The sequence below is a fragment of the Eleutherodactylus coqui genome, chromosome 1 (assembly GCF_035609145.1).
Source record: "Eleutherodactylus coqui strain aEleCoq1 chromosome 1, aEleCoq1.hap1, whole genome shotgun sequence".
Classification (NCBI taxonomy): Eukaryota; Metazoa; Chordata; class Amphibia; order Anura; family Eleutherodactylidae; genus Eleutherodactylus; species Eleutherodactylus coqui.
In genome coordinates this window covers 248,008,837-248,028,537 of record NC_089837.1, presented here as the reverse complement: position 1 = coordinate 248,028,537, position 19,701 = coordinate 248,008,837, and the positions used below count along the sequence as shown (strand labels likewise).

At 40.0% G+C, this 19,701-nt stretch overlaps 1 protein-coding gene across 2 annotated transcripts in view; it reads right to left on the bottom strand.

Annotated features, from left to right (window-relative positions):
- Window positions 1–823: 823 nt before the first annotated feature.
- Window positions 824–19,701, bottom strand: part of ATG5 (autophagy related 5) — a 143,016-nt gene continuing 124,138 nt past the window's right edge. For both annotated transcript variants that reach the window (XM_066607920.1, XM_066607910.1), the window contains exon 8: window positions 824–1,665. In XM_066607920.1, coding sequence (XP_066464017.1) covers window positions 1,529–1,665 — 137 coding nt within the window. In that variant the 3' untranslated portion in view covers window positions 824–1,528. The remainder of the gene's footprint in view (window positions 1,666–19,701) is intronic.

Genomic DNA, 19,701 nt, shown 5'->3' with positions numbered 1-19,701 from the left:
AGAATATCTACAGTAATATCAAATCTCTGCAATCATCATCTGGGTGGATGGCATGTAACCACTAAATAAGCAGTAAAATGTATACATTTCTTCCAAATTCTATGATCAGTTGTTTTTGGAAGCACATTTACACAGTGATCTCGTTAGACTGCAGATGTAACTTCTTCAAATGTTTTTAACAGACTTGTCACTTCCTATATCTCAACAACTAAAGTTATTTTCGTGTGGTGGTTCTTCGTTATACACATGAAGGTACTTTCCTTTAAACCATCACCATCTTGTGTGATTTGTCACCATGGATAAGCACTCCCACGACCCTCACAATGAAAAACCTGGACACTTTGTCTTTCATGTTTCATTCCAACAGCATAATCATTTGAAATCCCACCATGACTTTGGGACATTCTGTACATAAAATAAATGACATTTTCATTGATAACAAACATGTAGAAACTCATATTCCACAAGGCTGACTAATTCTAATGTTGTAACTTCAAAGCAACGATGATTGTGAGACTCAAAGGTCCTCTACACACTTATGTGACTGTATATTACCTGCCAAACTGAGGAAACAGGCATTGGGGATATCAGGATGTGGCAGACCTCTACTCTCCATAGACGTCTATGGTCTCCTGGAGGCCAACACTTCTTGGCCAGTTGTCTCCAAATAGGTGGCAACAACTAATGCACACAGGGGCTTTTCTGATCTAGATGTTTTTAAGATGAGTCTAAAGTGAAGCAATAAATAAGCCATACGTCCTTTTACACTTCAAAGGATACATTTCACTTCTAGGACAGCATTTCATAAATGTAAAGAATTGCAAAAAAAAAATGATAGCATTTAATAAATGATAACTGCAAATTTCATTGTAATTGTTTTTACATGTTTCACATTACTATAGATTGTTACCATAAACTGCTGTAATAAAAAGAAGTCCATTAAGTTTTCACAGGGTTAAATGAAGATCACTGCTGGCATCTGATAAGTTTGTATTCTAGGTTATTATGTACGGATAAGGACATTTGTATTTCAAGTAGAACTCTCACTCATGCTCTATAATCCTAGAAGTGTATTGTAAACAAGTACTCCACCAGCACTGAACGGCTCGATGCCTAATAAAGCTGTATCAGTACTGCTTTCTGTATTACAAAACCATGCCAATCATTTTTTTCCCTTTTACCATAATGCAAAACCCTGACCACACAGAGGAAATCAGTGGGGATATTTGAGCAAGTGTTACCACAAACTAGATGTGGGGAGGTGCATGCTGTCCCTGGCTCTCCGAGTATGCTTGTTTTTGCTAAAACTCAACAAGAAGCCTCCAGCAGATTCTCCTTCTAACATGAAACTCAAGTGGTGGCAAAGCAAGAGACTTAAAGGGACACTTGGCAAGCTCTCAGGAGCTGCAAGAACAAGTCATCTTCTTGATCTCTGGAAATCGGCCCTGCCAACCACAGGCCAGTGAAGTGATCTTGGGATATCCTGTCCAAGTGTGAAGGTCTTTTCTGCTTACGTATATCATGTTCTTCAGTCAGTGGGTTGGGGAATGATAGCTATATGAAGGAAGTTGTCTGGATAGCTGAAATGTTCACTTAACCACTGCAATGGAGTCTCCAACAGAGGTTCTATGCCATGGATCATCACCTGATATTTCTTCTCTCCATCTAGAAACAAAGATATTCAATTAAAGTCATAGATTGTCAAAAACATAACATAAACTGCATACAATGGGCCTCTGTTATGGAAACAGGACAAAATTAGATTGCATCACTACATAAAATGGAATTTAACCCTTTCAAATCTAATTTTGGATTCAGGGTTTCCTAAAAGGTGTTCTCTTTTTGCTGTTATACAACAGTGCCATCTGCTGGCTAAAGCCAGTGTGTGTGCGCCACAGAGGCTCTGACAGCGGAGTAGCTGGCAATAGACGGTAAGAATACCGCGTCGGACGTCTTCTGACATTGGAGCTGTACAAGCTTCAATCAGAATGTAGGAAGACGTCAGACAGTGGATTAGAAAGGGTTAATAAGTTGTTATGGACAACAACTCTACAACTTGTCTTTTGTCTACTTTTCATACATGAGGCCCACTATCCCTCAATAAAATAACGTAAAATTTGTTCACATTTCATTCACTGTCCCCATCACCATGGACATTTTAGCACTGGCTGTAGGAACATTTAGGTACTCAGGCATTATTGCCAGCACAAACCATAATAATTAAATAAAAAAGATGAAGTGGTAATTAGGTTAATGACATACAGTATTAAAGCTTCACAGTTACATAGAAAGAGCTAGTCACAACTAAGAGCATCGAAAAGAATGTGAAAAGAACTGGTATGGAGGCGCAACACTCTAAGCTACTAGAAGATGTAGATCATAGTCCAATGTGTGATGGTGAAAGCACTTCTTTTTTATTATTTTTTCAGAAATTAAAAACCAGCAATGGAATACGCGTTTCGGGGAAGAACCCCTTCGTCAGTTCGGCTGGATAGGACAACAGGATGCCTAGGGGTGACACGATTCCAAAGATGTATAGAATGTGTCGGAGGTCCTGTGTGCAGGAGGACAGGGGAGAAAAAAAATGCTTTAACCTTTTTTTCTCCCCTGTCCTCCTGCACACAGGACCTCCGACACATTCTATACATCTTTGGAATCGTGTCACCCCTAGGCATCCTGTTGTCCTATCCAGCCGAACTGACGAAGGGGTTCTTCCCCGAAACGCGTATTCCATTGCTGGTTTTTAATTTCTGAAAAAATAATAAAAAAGAAGTGCTTTCACCATCACACATTGGACTATGATCTACATCTTCTAGTAGCTTAGAGTGTTGCGCCTCCATACCAGTTCTTTTCACATTCTTTTCGCTACACTTACGCCCACACTGGTGGAGCGTCATCTGGTTGGCAGCACCTCCACCATTCAAAATACTCAATCATTGAAAACTCTTTGTACTCCATAAATATTCCACTACCCTCACTGGGTCTTGCTCCACCCTCCTTTTTCATTTCTTTTACTCACAACTAAGAGCATGACTTAACAATAGACTGATTTTGTAATGTGAAACACAAAATGCCAGTTACAATAGAGCGGAAACAAATTTAATATAAGATTCATAATGAACATTATAGGCAGAATGGAAACCAAACTATAAGATATCTATTGGCTCACAAACTATCATCAATACAATGATTTTTATGTAATTTTCTTATTATTTGGGTAATTTTAGGAACAATCAATAAATAAACACTGTCTGTGAGTCAATGATGACAATGACCCTATAAACTTGTTTTCAATTATTCATCCGACGGTCTCCATGAATCCAACTTTAGGGGAAGGAGACATTCTAAGCTGTTTGGTTAAAAGGGCTGAAAACTGGAGCTGAGTCACTCTGTCTGCCCAAACTGCAAGGAATGCTTCTTCGAAGGAGACATCTCAAACACAGTATACACTAACTTCATAAATCATAGTCATTATGGGAAAAAGCTATTTCTCCTGTAACTCTGGTGCAATTAAACATTCATACAAAAACCTTAATGGACAGATACTAGCACGCAGCTCCCCAAAAATGCATAATGCACTCTCCATAGGGCAGACAGATTTGGAACCAGAGATAGGAATCCACCTCAGTGACTTAAAAGGCATTCTCTTTAGAATCAGTTGTGGTTTTTTAACCAACAGCACTGGAGAAACAGCACTAAACATAATCCTAACTCAAAGAAAACGATTTCAGCACCAAAAACTAACCAGTATTGTAACTCTTTATTGGATATTTACTTGATACACAGAGATTTTCAGTAGTAGCTTCAACTGTAACATTATTAATTGAACTGAATCCAATGTATATTTTAGAAACTTATTAAAAGAAAACCAAAACATACAGTATTAAGATAGAACATTTTTACCATTACATTTATTCCATTTTGAGTTTATAGTTGACTGAACACTTTGGACAGCTGTCTGCCAAACGCTACTCCTACCCATTCTTCCATACATATGCACATGTGCCACTGGATGTCTTCACACGAGTAAGCATGGGTTCTGAATGGGAAGAGGGGAATAAGCTCTTACCACACACTTCTGAAATCCGAAATGCCTGTTTTTTCTGCCCCTCTACATCATCTGCCATACTGGAAGAGTCAGAAACCCTCCTTACACATTAGATTGTTGGCTGGTACCACGGAGACCGGCTAATTCTAATGATTTCAATTAATACATATAGGCATCTTTGATAACAGTGAAGGACCAGAGGGTGTAACATGATATTTTATATTTTTAAAGTTTATAATTAAGTTTTCAATAAAAAAAAAAAAGCTTAAAGTATACAAGTTTTAAGAATAAACCACGTGTGTGCATGAAGAATAACACTATTTCTGGCCATTACATGATTTCTATCCTGCATTCCCCCCCCCCCCCCCCCCGCAGGCTGTATCTCTGATTCTCAGTTCTTCCAGAACTGTTGGGAGGAAGCATAGCTATTACACTGTCTTCTATACATAAAGATTTTGCTCTCTGCCTGTAACAGACACACAGACATAACATGTGTCTAACAGTACCGAGCAGTGGAGATATGAATAAATAGCAGCAAATAACTCATCATTAGCTCCAATACCACTTTTGTGTGTGACTTTCTCCCTTCCTATGCCTCCACATCTCTTCTATTATCATAGACTTCAATAAACAGAATGACTACACTACCTGTTCTGCTGTCATTAACCAAAAGATAAGCACAAATGCAAAAATGCTCTACTATATAGCTATGAGAACACGTCCTGCTCCTGTATATCCAGATACTCTTTTTCTCCTTTTAATTATTGTCCTGTTTTGTATTAAAGTTCATTTATTTTAAATATTCTAAGCTCTATGTGTAGATCCCTTTTTGTGTTCTGTTCTACTATCGTGCAGTCTCCAGTAAAGCCACCTGTCGACAGCCATGACGGAATATCGCTAATGATAATCCCCCACAAGAAGGAGGGGGGAGCACTAAAAGGTCTTCGCGATGAGCCTATATTAATGATAATGTCGCAGAGAATTGCGGCATACCGTGATTTTAATCACACGTGCTATGATTTTCCGCTCATGTGCAGTAGGCTGCGCTTTCCATAGTTATCCTATGGAAAGCGTGTCATGCAAGCTCCGTGTGCGATTTATCGCCACAGATCTCACAATTACACCTCGCTCGTGGACAGCCAGCCTAACACAGAAAACATCCCTTGACAACAGGCAGTGACCAGCAAGTTAGGTAAAAGGGACACTCCCTTTAGATTAACATTTCAGCACAAAAACTTCATTTTTGGTTATTAAATTAAATTGCACTTTCTTGTTATCACACTGGCTATCGTATAAACACTAGTTGTTTGATAAGTTGATAACCATTTAATCACTTTATAAGGGCTAATGCCCACGGACGGATTTAGGCTACGTTCCCTGCGGTGGAATAACACAGATATTAGGTTCTACTGAGCTATTGCACCTAAAAGCTCAGTCCTCACATGCAAGATTCTGCCGTGGTAAGAAAAATCGCAGCATGTTCAATTTTACTGCGTTTATCCATGGTGGGAAGTCTCCATTAATATAGTATTAATGGAGACCGCAGAAAAAACGCAGTAAAAAGCGTGTTTTTCTGCGATCGCCAGCAGAGACTTTTTTGTTTATTCCAGCAGCGACTTTTTTGTTTCTTCCCGCGGCGTAAAACCGCAGGCGTGTCCAGCTGCGTCCGTGGGCATGAGCCCTTAATGAAAAGTTAGTTAGCTCACAAAGACTATTTATCTCAAACATATCTTGATCATTGTGAGCAACTGAAACAGAAACGTAAACATTAAAAAGTTGTAAAACTTTTCATTAATAAAGTAATGAAAGTCGAACTCGCAATCAGAATTTTCATTCTTAGACTACCACCATAGTACTTACAACCAGGTCCAATACACTCAAGACATATGTTTGCATAAAACAGAAGAATGCTCGTTAGCCTACAAACTTGCATGTCTAATCTGGCGCCATGTATGCACATTTGAAGTTTTGAGTCACTGACGCATGCCGCCTAACCCCCAAATCATACAGCTTATTGACAAAAAAAGAGAGTGTCATTTCAGTGCTTGAAATCCTCCCATGATATTCATAATGCAGAGATCTTTTGCTACCTTCATCTTAAGCATTGGATGTCCACCTTTGTGAGGGGTTTGGTATAGTTCCATAAGTTTACATATGCATTTGAGCATATTTGTGTCTACTCTCCCCATTTCCCGGGTATAATCTCGATACTCTATTCAATGCTGAGGAAGTCCTTGTGCCCCTCCAGACATTCTCATGTGTGGGCGTGGTAACAAGACTTGACCCAGGCTAAGGACCCTGCTACCTGGCACAAAATATGGCTTAACTGTTTGAAAATGCTCAATAAATACCACTTCCCTAGTATCTGCTCATAAGGTGCTCATTAGGTAGTATCTACTGCCAGCACATACAGTGCATATGTTCCAAATTACTTCCCCTTAAGTTTTAGGGGTAACCCTGACTGGGCACTGTGCTCCACATATGGTAGACATGGCTCTGAGTGGTTTGTTTTTGGTCTAGAATTTAAGGCCTATCCTTCAGAATGTTTAATGTGAACCTCTGTCTCGATGCATGGGTGGCTTTACTACATCATGACACACGTGCCTTATCACGCACAAAATTTTTCCTTTTTACCATCCTCCTTTTGCGGTTAAGCAAACTGTAGCCCACTCATGGGAAAAAAGAGCAGTCTTATACAGGAGATTAAGTCCAGAATCAACAGTTTTTTTTTTGTTTTTTTTTAAATGAGAAGTTATCTAGTATACTACTAAATAAAAATGCCCAGTTCCTGAAACTCTGACAACCCCGGATTGCCTATGCCAATCCCCACCTGTTCCCAGGCCCTCTCATGCTAATCACTCTTTTCCTAGGCTTCTTGGTCTTTGTCTGCCTCCTCCCACTTTCCTTCCTACCTTTTCCCCATGTCCTCTCCCCCTTCATCTCATTCTACTCTCATCTGTTTTTTGCAGTTTAGTGGTTGTATCACTGTTCCTGAAGGGGTCCCCTACCATTCTGATTAATAATATTATTAATGACTCCATCAATCATTCATGCGGATCTATTATCCTTTTTTAAAAAGGGTTGAGCTCTAAATTTTACAAAATGCAATCTCCAAGGAGCCTTTATTCATATTCCATTGCTTGTTCATACAGTCTCTGTATTCACACTCACTTAATATGATCTTAATGCCGAGACGGTATCTTGCATTTGTAATTTCCATTTTAAAAATCAATAAAACTTTTGAAATAGAAAAAAAACCAGACTGTCGAATCAATGTCTTCCCCAGGCAATAGATCTCTATATGAGAAGTACCAAAAAAGGTGGAACACCCCAAGGGGATAAGTACAATGGTATTACAGTGAGAATAATGGCAATAGTTTTCATGAAGGCAAATATTAGAATTTGGCCAGTAATGGTGGAAAAATGTTGCCAGCTAAGAAAATCACTACACCAGGCTTAGTGGAAAGAGTGCGCACAAGACCATAGAGAAAGTGCATGTAAAAACCAGGATAGGATGAGGCGCACAAGTTCCATGGGAAAGGACACAATACAGTTAAGGCTTGAATCTGACTTCTCTTTGTAACAGTTCACAGTCTTGTGCTACCTAATGAAGGGGCGCACAATCCTGAAATGCATTATATTGTCTGGTTACTATAAGAGAGTCAGGTTCCAGCCTCAACTCTGTCTTTTGTCCTTTCCAAAGGAACTTGCGCCTTATCCTGGTTTTTGCATGTACTTTCTCAATAGAGGTTTATGGAAAGCTTAAGGGTAGGTTCATATGTAGCGGAAATTCTGCAAATCTCTGCAGCGAAAAATTCCATAGCATTACTGCCTTAAAAAAGTGTCAATATCTGCACCGCCAGTGAGGATTTTGACCACGAATCAGATGCGTATTTGCAGCTCATTTTGGCAGCTACAGCGCTCACCCTCATCTTGCAATACATTGCGCCACGTCACCTCTAATGAGCTCCGAGCTATTGGTCAGGTAATTCGGAAGTGGCATCACCTGACCAGCAGCTTAGTGCTCAGTAGTGGCTGCTGGGTAAAGAGGCGCAATGTATTACGAGTAGGAATGAGTGAGTTGCAGCGGGGAGCAGGGGAGAGCGGGCGGGAGAGAGATCTCCCCTCCATTCCTCCCCGCAGCTCCCCGCCCCCCGAATCTTTAGGGACGAGTGGGGAGATACTCAGCTAAGGCACATTACTCGAGTGAGCAGTGCCTTAGCGAATATACTCGCTCATCCCTAATTACGAGGTTTTGGGGGAGCACTGTAGCTGCTAAAATCAGCATTTTTTATGTGGAAATGCTGCGGAATTTGCCTCTTTTTCTTGATGTTGCTATCCAATGAAGTACTGTCCTGCAATATATTACTTTAGCACTGCAGCCAACTGTTGACCCCTTTGACCATAGCGATGAAGTAATTATAAGCAATAAAGAGCTGGATGACATCTGGATTACATAAAATAGTGGAGACCCCAGAGACCAGCAGTTTGGGAACATGAAAAACTTGGAATGTTAGTATATTTCTAATACATAAATTAATATAAATATTCATTAATATCCTGACTGTCGATATCTACTTTTAAAGGTCGGAAAACCCCTTTGACAGATAAAACAATCTTAAAGTAGTGCTTTTGTATTCACATAACTGGGTGAAGTGAACAAGCAAGCACAAAGTACACTGTGTAAATGTTACAGTTTTGAGTCATTGATATTATATGGCATAACAAAGTTTGCAGCATGGGAGGGGTGGAAATTAAATTTCAGGAAGGCACATCGTATGGTTCTGGTAAGTGAACAGAACTGATGAAGCTGTATTGAGGGGGTGTATGGAAACAAATAAGAACAAAAGCCATGGTAAATTTGGAAGAAAAAGAAGCTAGGTTTTTGGCTCAAAAGTACAAATGTATGAACTTTGAACCCAAGGTCTGCCAGATTCATAAATGTAATTTCTTAAAAAGATTTGTGCTGCTGCTTAACTAGCAAAGCAAATTCTGAATGACGAACTGTGCTGGTGTTTTTTTCATCAATTTTCAAGGGACGTCCAGTTCTTGGTAATGTCACTGTTGCCCCAAATTTCATCCACTTCGTGAGAACTGTCTTCACTGTGTTCCATGGTATATGTAATGCCTTGAACCTTTTTTGGTACTCTTCTGCTGTCAGGAAAATCCTACTAGAACAGTTGAACTTTATATGGGGTAAATCAGAATCACTGTAAATATTAGAAGCCGTGTACGGACTACTATGTAACATGAGTTTAAATATAATTGGCTAATTCTAAACACAACCACATCCCCACTTATGCAGCCACATTATTTTAGTTTTGTTATTTTTATTTTTCCACCCTAAATGACTTCAGCTTGTTTTTCAATGGAATTGTACAGATAACAGGTCACATTTAGGGCTCATACTCATGGCTGGGTTGGATTTCACCTGCAAAATATCGCAGGGAATCAGACCCAGTGCCCCCCAGAGACCCTATACTCACCTCTCCTGATCGGCAGAGAGTCTCTACTGGCGCGCATGACATGCCAGTGCTGTGCGGTGATGCGATTGCCCCCAAGAGCGGAAAATCACAGTTGATTTCTGCTCGTGGGCAGAGGGAGAATCAATTACCACATCATGTCTATGGACAGTATTGCTGCGGAATTCGCGGCGGGTGTCTGGCTGTCAATTCCGCAGCAATAATCCATCCGTGGGCATTAGCCCTGAAGGTGGAAATAAATCTGAAATGCTTCATCTTTGTCAGATTTTTTATCATGACAAAAACATGGCATATTAACAGGGGGTGTAGACTTTTTATATCCACTGTATATGCCAAATACCCAGTAGACAGCAGGATGTAAAGTGAAATTCTTGAAATTCTAAGTGAAACATGGTTTCAGTTACTAGACGTATGTATCTATTGTAAAACTACAAAGTTAATATGAAATCTAGTACTTGTATGAACAAGGAGATTTTTATTTGTAAAGGCACAAAATATAAAGTGCACAGCTTTTTTGGTAAGCTTATAACAAGTACAAAGAAGAGTGATTTTCAGAGGATATTTGAAGCTGTGATTAAGAAAGCAGACATTTTCTGGACATCTTGTCACTAATACCTTTGAAGAGTAAGAAAGCTTACCCACAACAAATCTTAACTACACAGTAAAGTCACACAATATATTGAAGGGGCTAACAGATCAATTTATTCATTGACCCCCCCCCCCCCCGCCTTTGATGCTTAAATGTCCGCATCAAGATTTCATATTATCAAAACAATACATTATGAGTTAATGTTTTTTATTGGATGCCTCGTTTTTTTATAGGATTGTGGCATGGATTGGGCTTTCTAATGGCGAAGGACAGGGCCAGTATCTCTTGATTTTAATTTTATACAAAGAAAAATGGGCAAAAATAGTATAGAATTCAAATTTTCTACATTTTTTTTCAATGTCTAATTCAGTGTAATAAATTTGAAAAAAAAAATCTCAGAGTCATTGATTGTTACCACTTACTGTCACATCATTGCGGCTGATCTATCAAAGGGCCAGGCTAATCGCTTTACTAGTAAAGCGCTATAAAGTGAGATTTACCACTAAAGTGGAGGACTTATATGCATCCTAGCTGCATTGACAATTATGACCTATATATACAGATGGTGGACATGAAAAAGTTAAATTCAGTGGTTCAATTTGTGTCCATCAACACATTTTGTTGCAAAGAATATGTCGTATTACACAGCATCCATTGACATGAATGGGAAACACATATGCTGAGTCACATGGCCCTGTTTCGAATAGCTTGTCTGAATAATAGAGGGGGAATTGAGGGGAAATGACTAGCGCCACACTGCAGATTTTCTTGCAGGTACACTAGCAGATGCACTGTACCAATCTGTTTCAACATTTTTATATAGTAGCTTACTCGATAAGTTAGGTCCAATGAAAAATGATAGCTATTGTAGTGAATAGTAACTCTTACAAATGAATGCAACTTGCACTCTTTCCTACTGGATAACCTATGTTATAGTTTGGTAGGATGGAAAGCACCAAGCAGACCTCCATTGAGGTTGATTTCATTGCTTTTTGGACGGTATTCCAAAAACCAGTTGATAAGTTACAAGGGAGATGTGGAATGATTTGCAGGGTTCCATCAAATATCAAAGAATGAAAGATCTTTACTACGTAAATGATCTTAATGATATGGTAGCTGACACAACCATAGACCAAGGCCTGGTAACTGAGGATGTGAACAAAGGCGAAGCCAGACAATCTGGGTTGGGGCAAGCAGTACAAGGAATAAGTTGGAGGTCAGGGCACATAGAATAAGTTCAACATGGTACAACAGGCCAGAGATTGGGGCAGGCAGCAGAAAGGAGTGTGGTCAGTATAACAAGAGCAGAGAATGCAACAAAGTCAGGAACTGGAGAATCAGAACACAATGGATACCACCTTAAGCAGGACCAAAAGACAAAAAGCTTAGGCACCCACTATAAGGGAGACATAGCCTGATTTACCACATGACATGCGGGGAAACATTTGCAAATTGTGTGCAAGCCCTTTAAGAGTGCAGGCATGTGCATGCACCTTCCAGGCTGCAGACAGAAATCTGTAGCATATTAGGGAAAAATGTAATTCTACATCTTCTCAAATGGCCGTTAAGTATATGTAGAGTACTGCCAGAATGTGCCAATAACGTTTATTTTTTAGGACTGGTGGAAAAACGTGCACAAATATAATAAAACACATAAGAGACATTTTACTTCAATACCAGGGCACAAAAATTAAATTCCCTGGAGTTTCTATAAATGAATATAACTGCTGAGAGATGAGGAAAGTATATTGAATTACTTCTTTTACAGCAGGTCAGGCAAGACCATGGCAGTTCCTAAGGTCAAAAGGGAGATACCTGGATTCTTCCTTTCCTTCAACTTATGGTTTCACTAATGTAATCCGCTTTGCTAGGTCATTTAATCACGTCCTTACTGGGAGTACACATACTGTATAAAAGACTAATGTCAGGATTACATAGTGTCAAGGCTCATGCATTAACCAGACTTTCTCAGTGTTTGGAGTTGGAAGTTGATGACACAGACGAAATGTTTTTGGGAGGCAAACAAAAGAAAAATAGCAATTCTGGCATCACTTTCTAAAATTATTTTTATGGCATTTACCCTGTGTGATGAATAACGAAATATTTTCATTGTCTGGGTTATTATGAACACGGTAATACCTATTATATGTTGCTTTCTTAATAGTTTTTGTGGGAAAAAATTTATTTTTTAAAAAATTTATTTTTTTGTTAAAATTAAACTTTAGTACACTTTATTATGCTATTTTACGGTAAGTACTTCAAGGGGACTTAAGGATGTAATAGTTTAATTGCTAGGGCATAAAGGCTTTTGTCAGGCTCCCGGCTGCCATTGGAACCCATTGGTACCTTGCAGTCACACTGCGGGGTACCGACAGGTAGCATCAGGATTTCCCCCTCCCCCTGTCATTTGCTATTGACTGTGACATGTAAAAGGTTAAACTGTGAGGATATGAGGTTTCTCCGCATCTAGCGGTTAGAGCAGGAGTCTGTCTGTTGGTAGCCAGCTAAGCCACTGTACATTCTAATTAACGGCACGTTCGTGAGATCAGTAAAAAGGGTTAAAAGAAAACCTAGGGAATAGAAGGAAAATCATTAATTGTCTGATGAGGTTACAAAGAAGGTAATATGGTACAGTCAAAAGACCAAGGTTGTCAATATATGAACCATTTAAAGCCCACAGAACAGTCAGATAATATTTCTAGATGTGGCCGTAAGAAGAACATTAGACAGTAAAGTGCACTTTGCATGAGGAGATTATTACCTGAATTCTGGCTGAAAACAGCGAATTCAGATGCTAATCGTTCAGTGTACACGCAGAGGCCGACGGGGCACTAAGTGAGAAATGGCTCATGTGGGAGCTGCTCGGTTTTAGCAAAGCTAAAGTGACTATCGGCCCTTGTAAACAGGAGCGGCTGAATGTTTGAGCGACTCCTGTTTACTGTGAATGGAAGCAAGCGGCCTAGTACGGTCCCGGGGCGGTCTGCCTCCATTTGCTTGAATGGCTTGTTTGGCAGCAGTCTGGGGTAGGGCTGTTCGGTGCTTATGCACTTGACAGTCATCCAGTGTAAATGGACCTTTGATTTACGAGATACACTGTTCAAATGTTAGCAGAAGACCCAAGAACAACCAAACTGCCCTAATCATATATTCGCCAACAGGGTAATGCCCCCTAAATACCTCACAAAGCACTTCCCACAAGTGTTCTCATGGGAATTCACTCAGATCTATAGAAAGCAAATACTCACAGCTGAGAGAAGGGAGTGGATGCCTGAAGCTAAATCTTAAATCTGTGCACCCTGACATGCTGTGTATTGTTAACGTGGGACAGGATTGGGTGCCAATATTGTATCCCCCATTCTTTTTGCTAAAGTAGTTGTTTTTGGGTAATGAGATGTTATTTACAATATTGGCTTTGAGCAATTATCCAGTGTTTGTCCAGTTCTATTGAGACCAACTGCCAAAGATATCTTGAGCTCTGAATTGTCTTATGTACTTCTCTTTTGTGATTTTTCTTGTACTGAACAGCTTCAGGTTTGTTGATTACTTTGTTTATTGCAAATGAAAAAAAAAGCCTTTAAAAAAATGATAATATCCACTGAAAAGGTTAGCAAATCCTACGTTAGGCCTCCCTCACACAGCTAAACGCTGTACAACGCTCCCATTCATTTCAATGGGGCTGCTCACACAAGCGTCAAAACACAGCGTTTCCATTGAAATTAATGCCCTGTGTTGCACATTGAAATGAATGGGTAGTGTTTTCAGCACTGCTGAAAACGTGGCAAAACTCAGTGCAGCGTTTTTGGCAGCATTAACCGCACACCGATTTTCGGGGGGAGGGCATGCTATATAAGCCCTACCCTGAAAATCAGTCCTAGCTATACTAGATGGAAAAAAGAAAAGCAATACTCACCTAGCAGCTGCCCTCAGGGTCCTGTCCGCTGATCTCTGCCGCTGCTCCAGGCTTCCCCAGCACTGACAGATCTATTGCTGTAAGCAAGGTTTGAGAACCCGACCTCCAGCAATAGATTGCTGTGATTGGGCATCGAGCCAGCGCCGAGAACCAATCACACCCATTTATTGACTGTCTCAGCCAATCGGAGCCACCAATCACAGCAATCTATTGCTGGAGGTGGGGTTCTCAAACCTCACTTATAGCAATAGATCATCTGTCTGTGCAGGGGAAGCCCGAAGCAGCGACAGAGATCAGCGTCCAGGACCCTGACGGCAGCTGCTGGGCGAGTATTGATTTTTTTTTTCCAGCATCCTTGGCTGCATTTTCAGCTGTGCTGAAAACACTGCCAAAACATTGGCATAAAGAATGCCAGCGCTGCTGAAACCGGGCTGAATCTACAGTAAACACAGCGTTAAAAAACACTGCGCTTCTGCAAACGCCTGTGTGAGGGAGGCCTTAGAGTAGCTACTAAATTCAGTAATTATGTTACTTACAGAGATGACGCCATTTTTTGTTTTATTATGGCATCTATTTTTCGAAGGGGACAGCAGGAAATGCTGCCATATAAGATGTCACCTTTAGATTAGCTTCTCAAAACTGATTAGCAACTGCTATTCTGTCAGTGTCCAGGCAGCAACAAAGTGACAATTTACCTAGAAGCTATTTGAAAGCTGATACCCCAACATGAGGGCAATTCCTGTTATCACTTATATAAAAATGGTAACAAAACATTTTCAGGTGGAAACAGAATAATTGAATCAGAAGTGGCGCTCCAATGGTATGTGGAAAAATAGAAAACAGAATTAGTATGGATAAAAACTCACCGCAACTGAACCGGTCCTATGGTTAAGAGACCGGTCAGTTCGTTGGTCCACAGAGGCTTTTCAAACCAAATTTAGGGTAGTACACGTTGACGGTCCTAAAACATCCCCTAGGGGAGAGCAGCAGTGAGCGACTCCAAAACAACCGTGTTGAGGAGGAAAGGAATGTATATTCAAAATAGGATGCTTGAAAAAGGCTTGACAGACGCTGAAACGCGTTGCAGTGCCAATCCACCTGTTCTTTTATATAATAAACTGACCTATGAGGAATACGCCTGCTCCACTGGAGTTCTTCTGCTTCCTTGGATATTGGGGGTGCCAAGAGTCCAGGCACCCCTAAACAAGTAAGATCTCTTTATTCTGACACAGTTTGACGGAGCGCATGAAGTGAGTTTTTTCCTATTTTGAATATACATTTTCAGGTGGAAGTTATTGATATAAGGTGACTTGCAGCCCTTTATTATCACACTGAACAAAACCCCCAATGTGTCATGTATAGGTATATTGAGTTGGTAATTCACAGGCACATACATGCATTTGTAGATGGAACTGGCAATAAACCGCTGTCAATGTGCCTCTGGAAAGCCCAGCAGTTAAGTTGTTTGGTTAGCTATTGGTAATATGGTGCATCTAATATTATACTTTTTTTTTTACTATGGCAGATAACTCTAGTAGTTTTACAAAACTGAGGATAAATTGTTATATGTTTGAAACATATAAATGATGTCTTAATAGTACGTAGAGACATAATACCCGCAAAAGATAATTGCTAAAGCTTTTAATAAGGCCTTAGTCACCTCATACAAATCAGTGGCAAGACCTTTTTCCCGAATCTTGGATCGAAACTGGCACATCTTACTTGCTGATTCACATGTATTGCATCATATTCTTTTTGGTCACCGTGAGTCATTTTTACATCTTATGACTAGCGGGGGCAGGGGGGTCAAAATGTATGGTTCATTTATCTGGGGCAATTATGGACAAACAAATCTATCAATCCTATTGACGGTAAATTGCATTTCATTGACAGGTAGATCAACTGACATACTAAAAATGTCATTTATATATTATCTCCTTGTGCTTATAGTAACATTTTTTGGTGGGTAGGATCTTACATTATTGACTTTTCTTTATGATCAGCTAAGGTCAAGTGCCACTATAAAGCAGTGTGGAATTACGGTTATTTCCCCCATTTCCCCGAGAGGTAAGTCCATCCCAGTACCAATTTGTTACATGCACCTTCTGGATGATCCAATGAACCTACAGCATGTATCATGGTGGTTGCTTTGCTTCTCCTTGTAACCTTATGCTACCTAGGAACAATGTTCACATTCTGTGTTAATTTCATGCACTTATTTTTGTTAATGAGTTCATGTCGGCACAAAACAAATGCATCCTGATCAAATGGTGGGTGTATGAAGTGCTATGTACTTTGAATGCCAGATCTATATGGCCTCATCATGCCCTAGTTATTACAGCTGTGTTGTGCTTTATTTGTGTTGTATGTACTCTAACTGGAGTTTTGCAGCTTTTATTGATGGTGTTGCTTAGTAAGTAGGATTTCAAAGAGTCTGTATCTGCATAAGACACTGATACTCTAGGCCATTTAAAATATCTGTGCAGTTATGTATTTGGGATGCCAGACCTGAATGGCCTCTCCACAGTATAACTGCAACAGGTGTGTTATATTTGATTACTAGCTGATATACCTGGCTTTGCACGAGTTACTTTGATACAGATGTTTATGTGTTGTCCGCACTAAAAATGTTTTGATGTTGTGGTTACCTCAGAGGTACCAAGGAATAATATATGTATACACATACAAAAGTGTTAGATTCTCCTCAGACTGCGTGTACTGATGTTCCTCTGCAGAATGTGCTACCCTTCCCACCTCTCCTCACTTTTTACCCTTAAAGGTAATGCCTATTTTTATTCAAATTTAACCCCAGACTGGAGGTTGCAGCACCTTCTTAGCCCTAAAGGCATGCTCCATGGCCGCCTTCTTCTGCTCAGTAAATGAACACAGACGTGAGGTAGATTATTCTCAGTATATACACAGAGGAGCGTTAGATTGTCCTCAGTGTATACACATAGATGTGAAGCAGATTATTCTCAGTATATACACATAGAGGTGAGGTAGATTCTCCTCAGTATATACACATTGAGGTGAGGTAGATTCCCCTCAGTATATACACATAGAGGTGTGGTAGATTCTCCTCAGTATATACACATAGAGGTGAGGTAGATTCTCCCCAGTATATACACATAGAAGTGAGGTAGATTCTCCTCAGTACATACACATAGAGGTGAGGTAGATTCTCCTCAGTGTATACACATAGAGGTGAGGTAGATTCTCCTCAGTATATACACATAGAGGTGAGGTAGATTCTCCTCAGTATATACACATAGAGGTGAGGTAGATTCTACTCAGTATATACACATAGAGGTGAGGTAGATTCTCCTCAGTATATACACATAGAGGTGAGGTAGATTCTCCTCAGTATATACACATAGAGGTGAGGTAGATTCTCCTCAGTGTATACACATAGAGGTGAAGTAGATTTTCTCAGTATAGGGTCATTCCATGTCAGTTCAACCTACGCTCCCAGTCGACCATCTCAGATTTCAATGAAACTTTGCACAAAGATAGAACCTGACCCTAAATTAAGATAGCCAAAATATTAGGTTTCAAAGTGCTTTGGTTCACGAGCTACAGGTCTTTATCTAGGGGGTTGTCAGCGCGCAACCTGAAAAAAGTGGCGATTTCAATCCATTGCCAAGCCAGTTCTAATGACTCTAGAGCAATCTAACTTCACACACTAGGAGAGCTTTTGGTGCTGAATCCAGCTAAGCTCCTCAGACTGCCACTCTTATCATCATCCTGCCACCATTGCATGTCAAAGTAGCTAAAAAATTCTATCGCGCAAAATAAAATTCATATTTTAAGCAGTAATAACTCATAATCAATGCAATCCAACTCAGCTATGAATTTATCAATGTGTACTCCATAGAAATGTTTCTCATTATTCACATTATGGACCCAAAAGGATGCATAGCTCTTAAAGGAGATGTCCCGCGCCGAAACGGGGTTTTTTTTTTTTCAACCCCCCTCCCGTTCGGCGCGAGACAACCCCGATGCAGGGAGGTAAAGAAAGCTCACCGGAGCGCTTACCTGAATCCCCGCGCTCCGGTGACTTCTCTACTCACCGCTGAAGATGGCCTCTTCCTCCGTGGACCGCAGCTCTTCTGTGCGGTCCACTGCCGATTCCAGCCTCCTGATTGGCTGGAATCGGCACGTGACGGGGCGGAGCTACACGGAGCTACACGGAGCCCCATAGAAGACTGCAGAAGACCCGGACTGCGCAAGCGCGGCTAATTTGGCCATCGGAGGGCGAAAATTAGTCGGCACCATGGAGACGAGGACGCCAGCAACGGAACAGGTAAGTATAAAACTTTTTATAACTTCTGCATGGCTCATAATTAATGCACAATGTACATTACAAAGTGCATTATTATGGCCATGCAGAAGTGTACAGACCCACTTGCTGCCTCGGGACAACCCCTTTAAGATACAATGAGTCAAAAATGGCAAAAAACAGTTTTATGCAAATTTTTACCTTTTTTCAGAGGCAAAAATCGGAATGTACTCCATTTTTAAATTTTTTTCTTTTTGCTCTATTTGAAAGAGAATTTTTTGCTCTACAAGATTTGATGTTTTTCATTTTGTTCCCAGACCTTCTAGATGGGAAATTTTTGTTTTGCGTTTTGTCATTAAGCTGCTTCATAGGATCTGTTGATCAGCCGGCATGCTACAGCTTGACATGGCATCCAGCAGTTGCGCTTCCTTTCTGCTCATTTTTTACTTCATCTTTGCTGGTGCACAATCAGTCACTTGTAAACTATAGTTATTTATTATTATATATATATATATAATATATATTTATATATATTATTTATTTATAATTTATAATTATTTATTTATAAATATAGATTAGGATTTAAGTCCTATATACCTACATATTACCACTGTTTGCTATCCCTGAGGAAGCTTACCTATTGTTAAGCGCAATACACATTGGTTAGTCACCTCACTACTCTCCCTCCCACTTATAACTTGCTCTCATACAGAGATCCCTCTACTTCATACTACATTTTCTTGGTTATACAGACTCTTAGGATTGGCTGCCGTATTTGAGGCTCTGCACATTGCAATTTCATTTTCAGCAGGATATTTTTGTGATTACTGACCAATCAATTGATGACAAAAATTGTAAGGTGGTGATACTGAATTTGTGCTTGAGTGCAATCCTTGTATTCTACATGATACTGGAAGGCTTTATAATTTACATATATCTTGATGTCTAGATGGGATAGAGATTGGTTGGTCACTTATTGGAGTGACCACCTTGGTTTGTTGCCTAGTATCATTTTGACACTTTTAATTGCCTTTAAAATGTGGTCTATGTATGTATTTATATCTTCAAACTTTATTTAGAGATGTTATACATATAACATATACTCTTTACTGCTTATCAATGATGATACCCAAGCGAATGAGAAATATTCAAGCTGTGTAATCATCAATGTTCCAAACACATTAAACACCTATTTCTATAACCTGTTGAACCCTAGCGTGACCTCAAAGTGACAATACGGTTTTGACAAAACTCTGTCCCGGAACCAGAGGGGGTGGGGGGCATATCACCTGCAGCTCTCTGCTCCGCCAGTTAAGAGTCCTGCTTTGGACTGTCCAAACTGGCCAATGCAATCTTCAGACGACTTAATTTCCACAGTGTATTGGCAGCGTA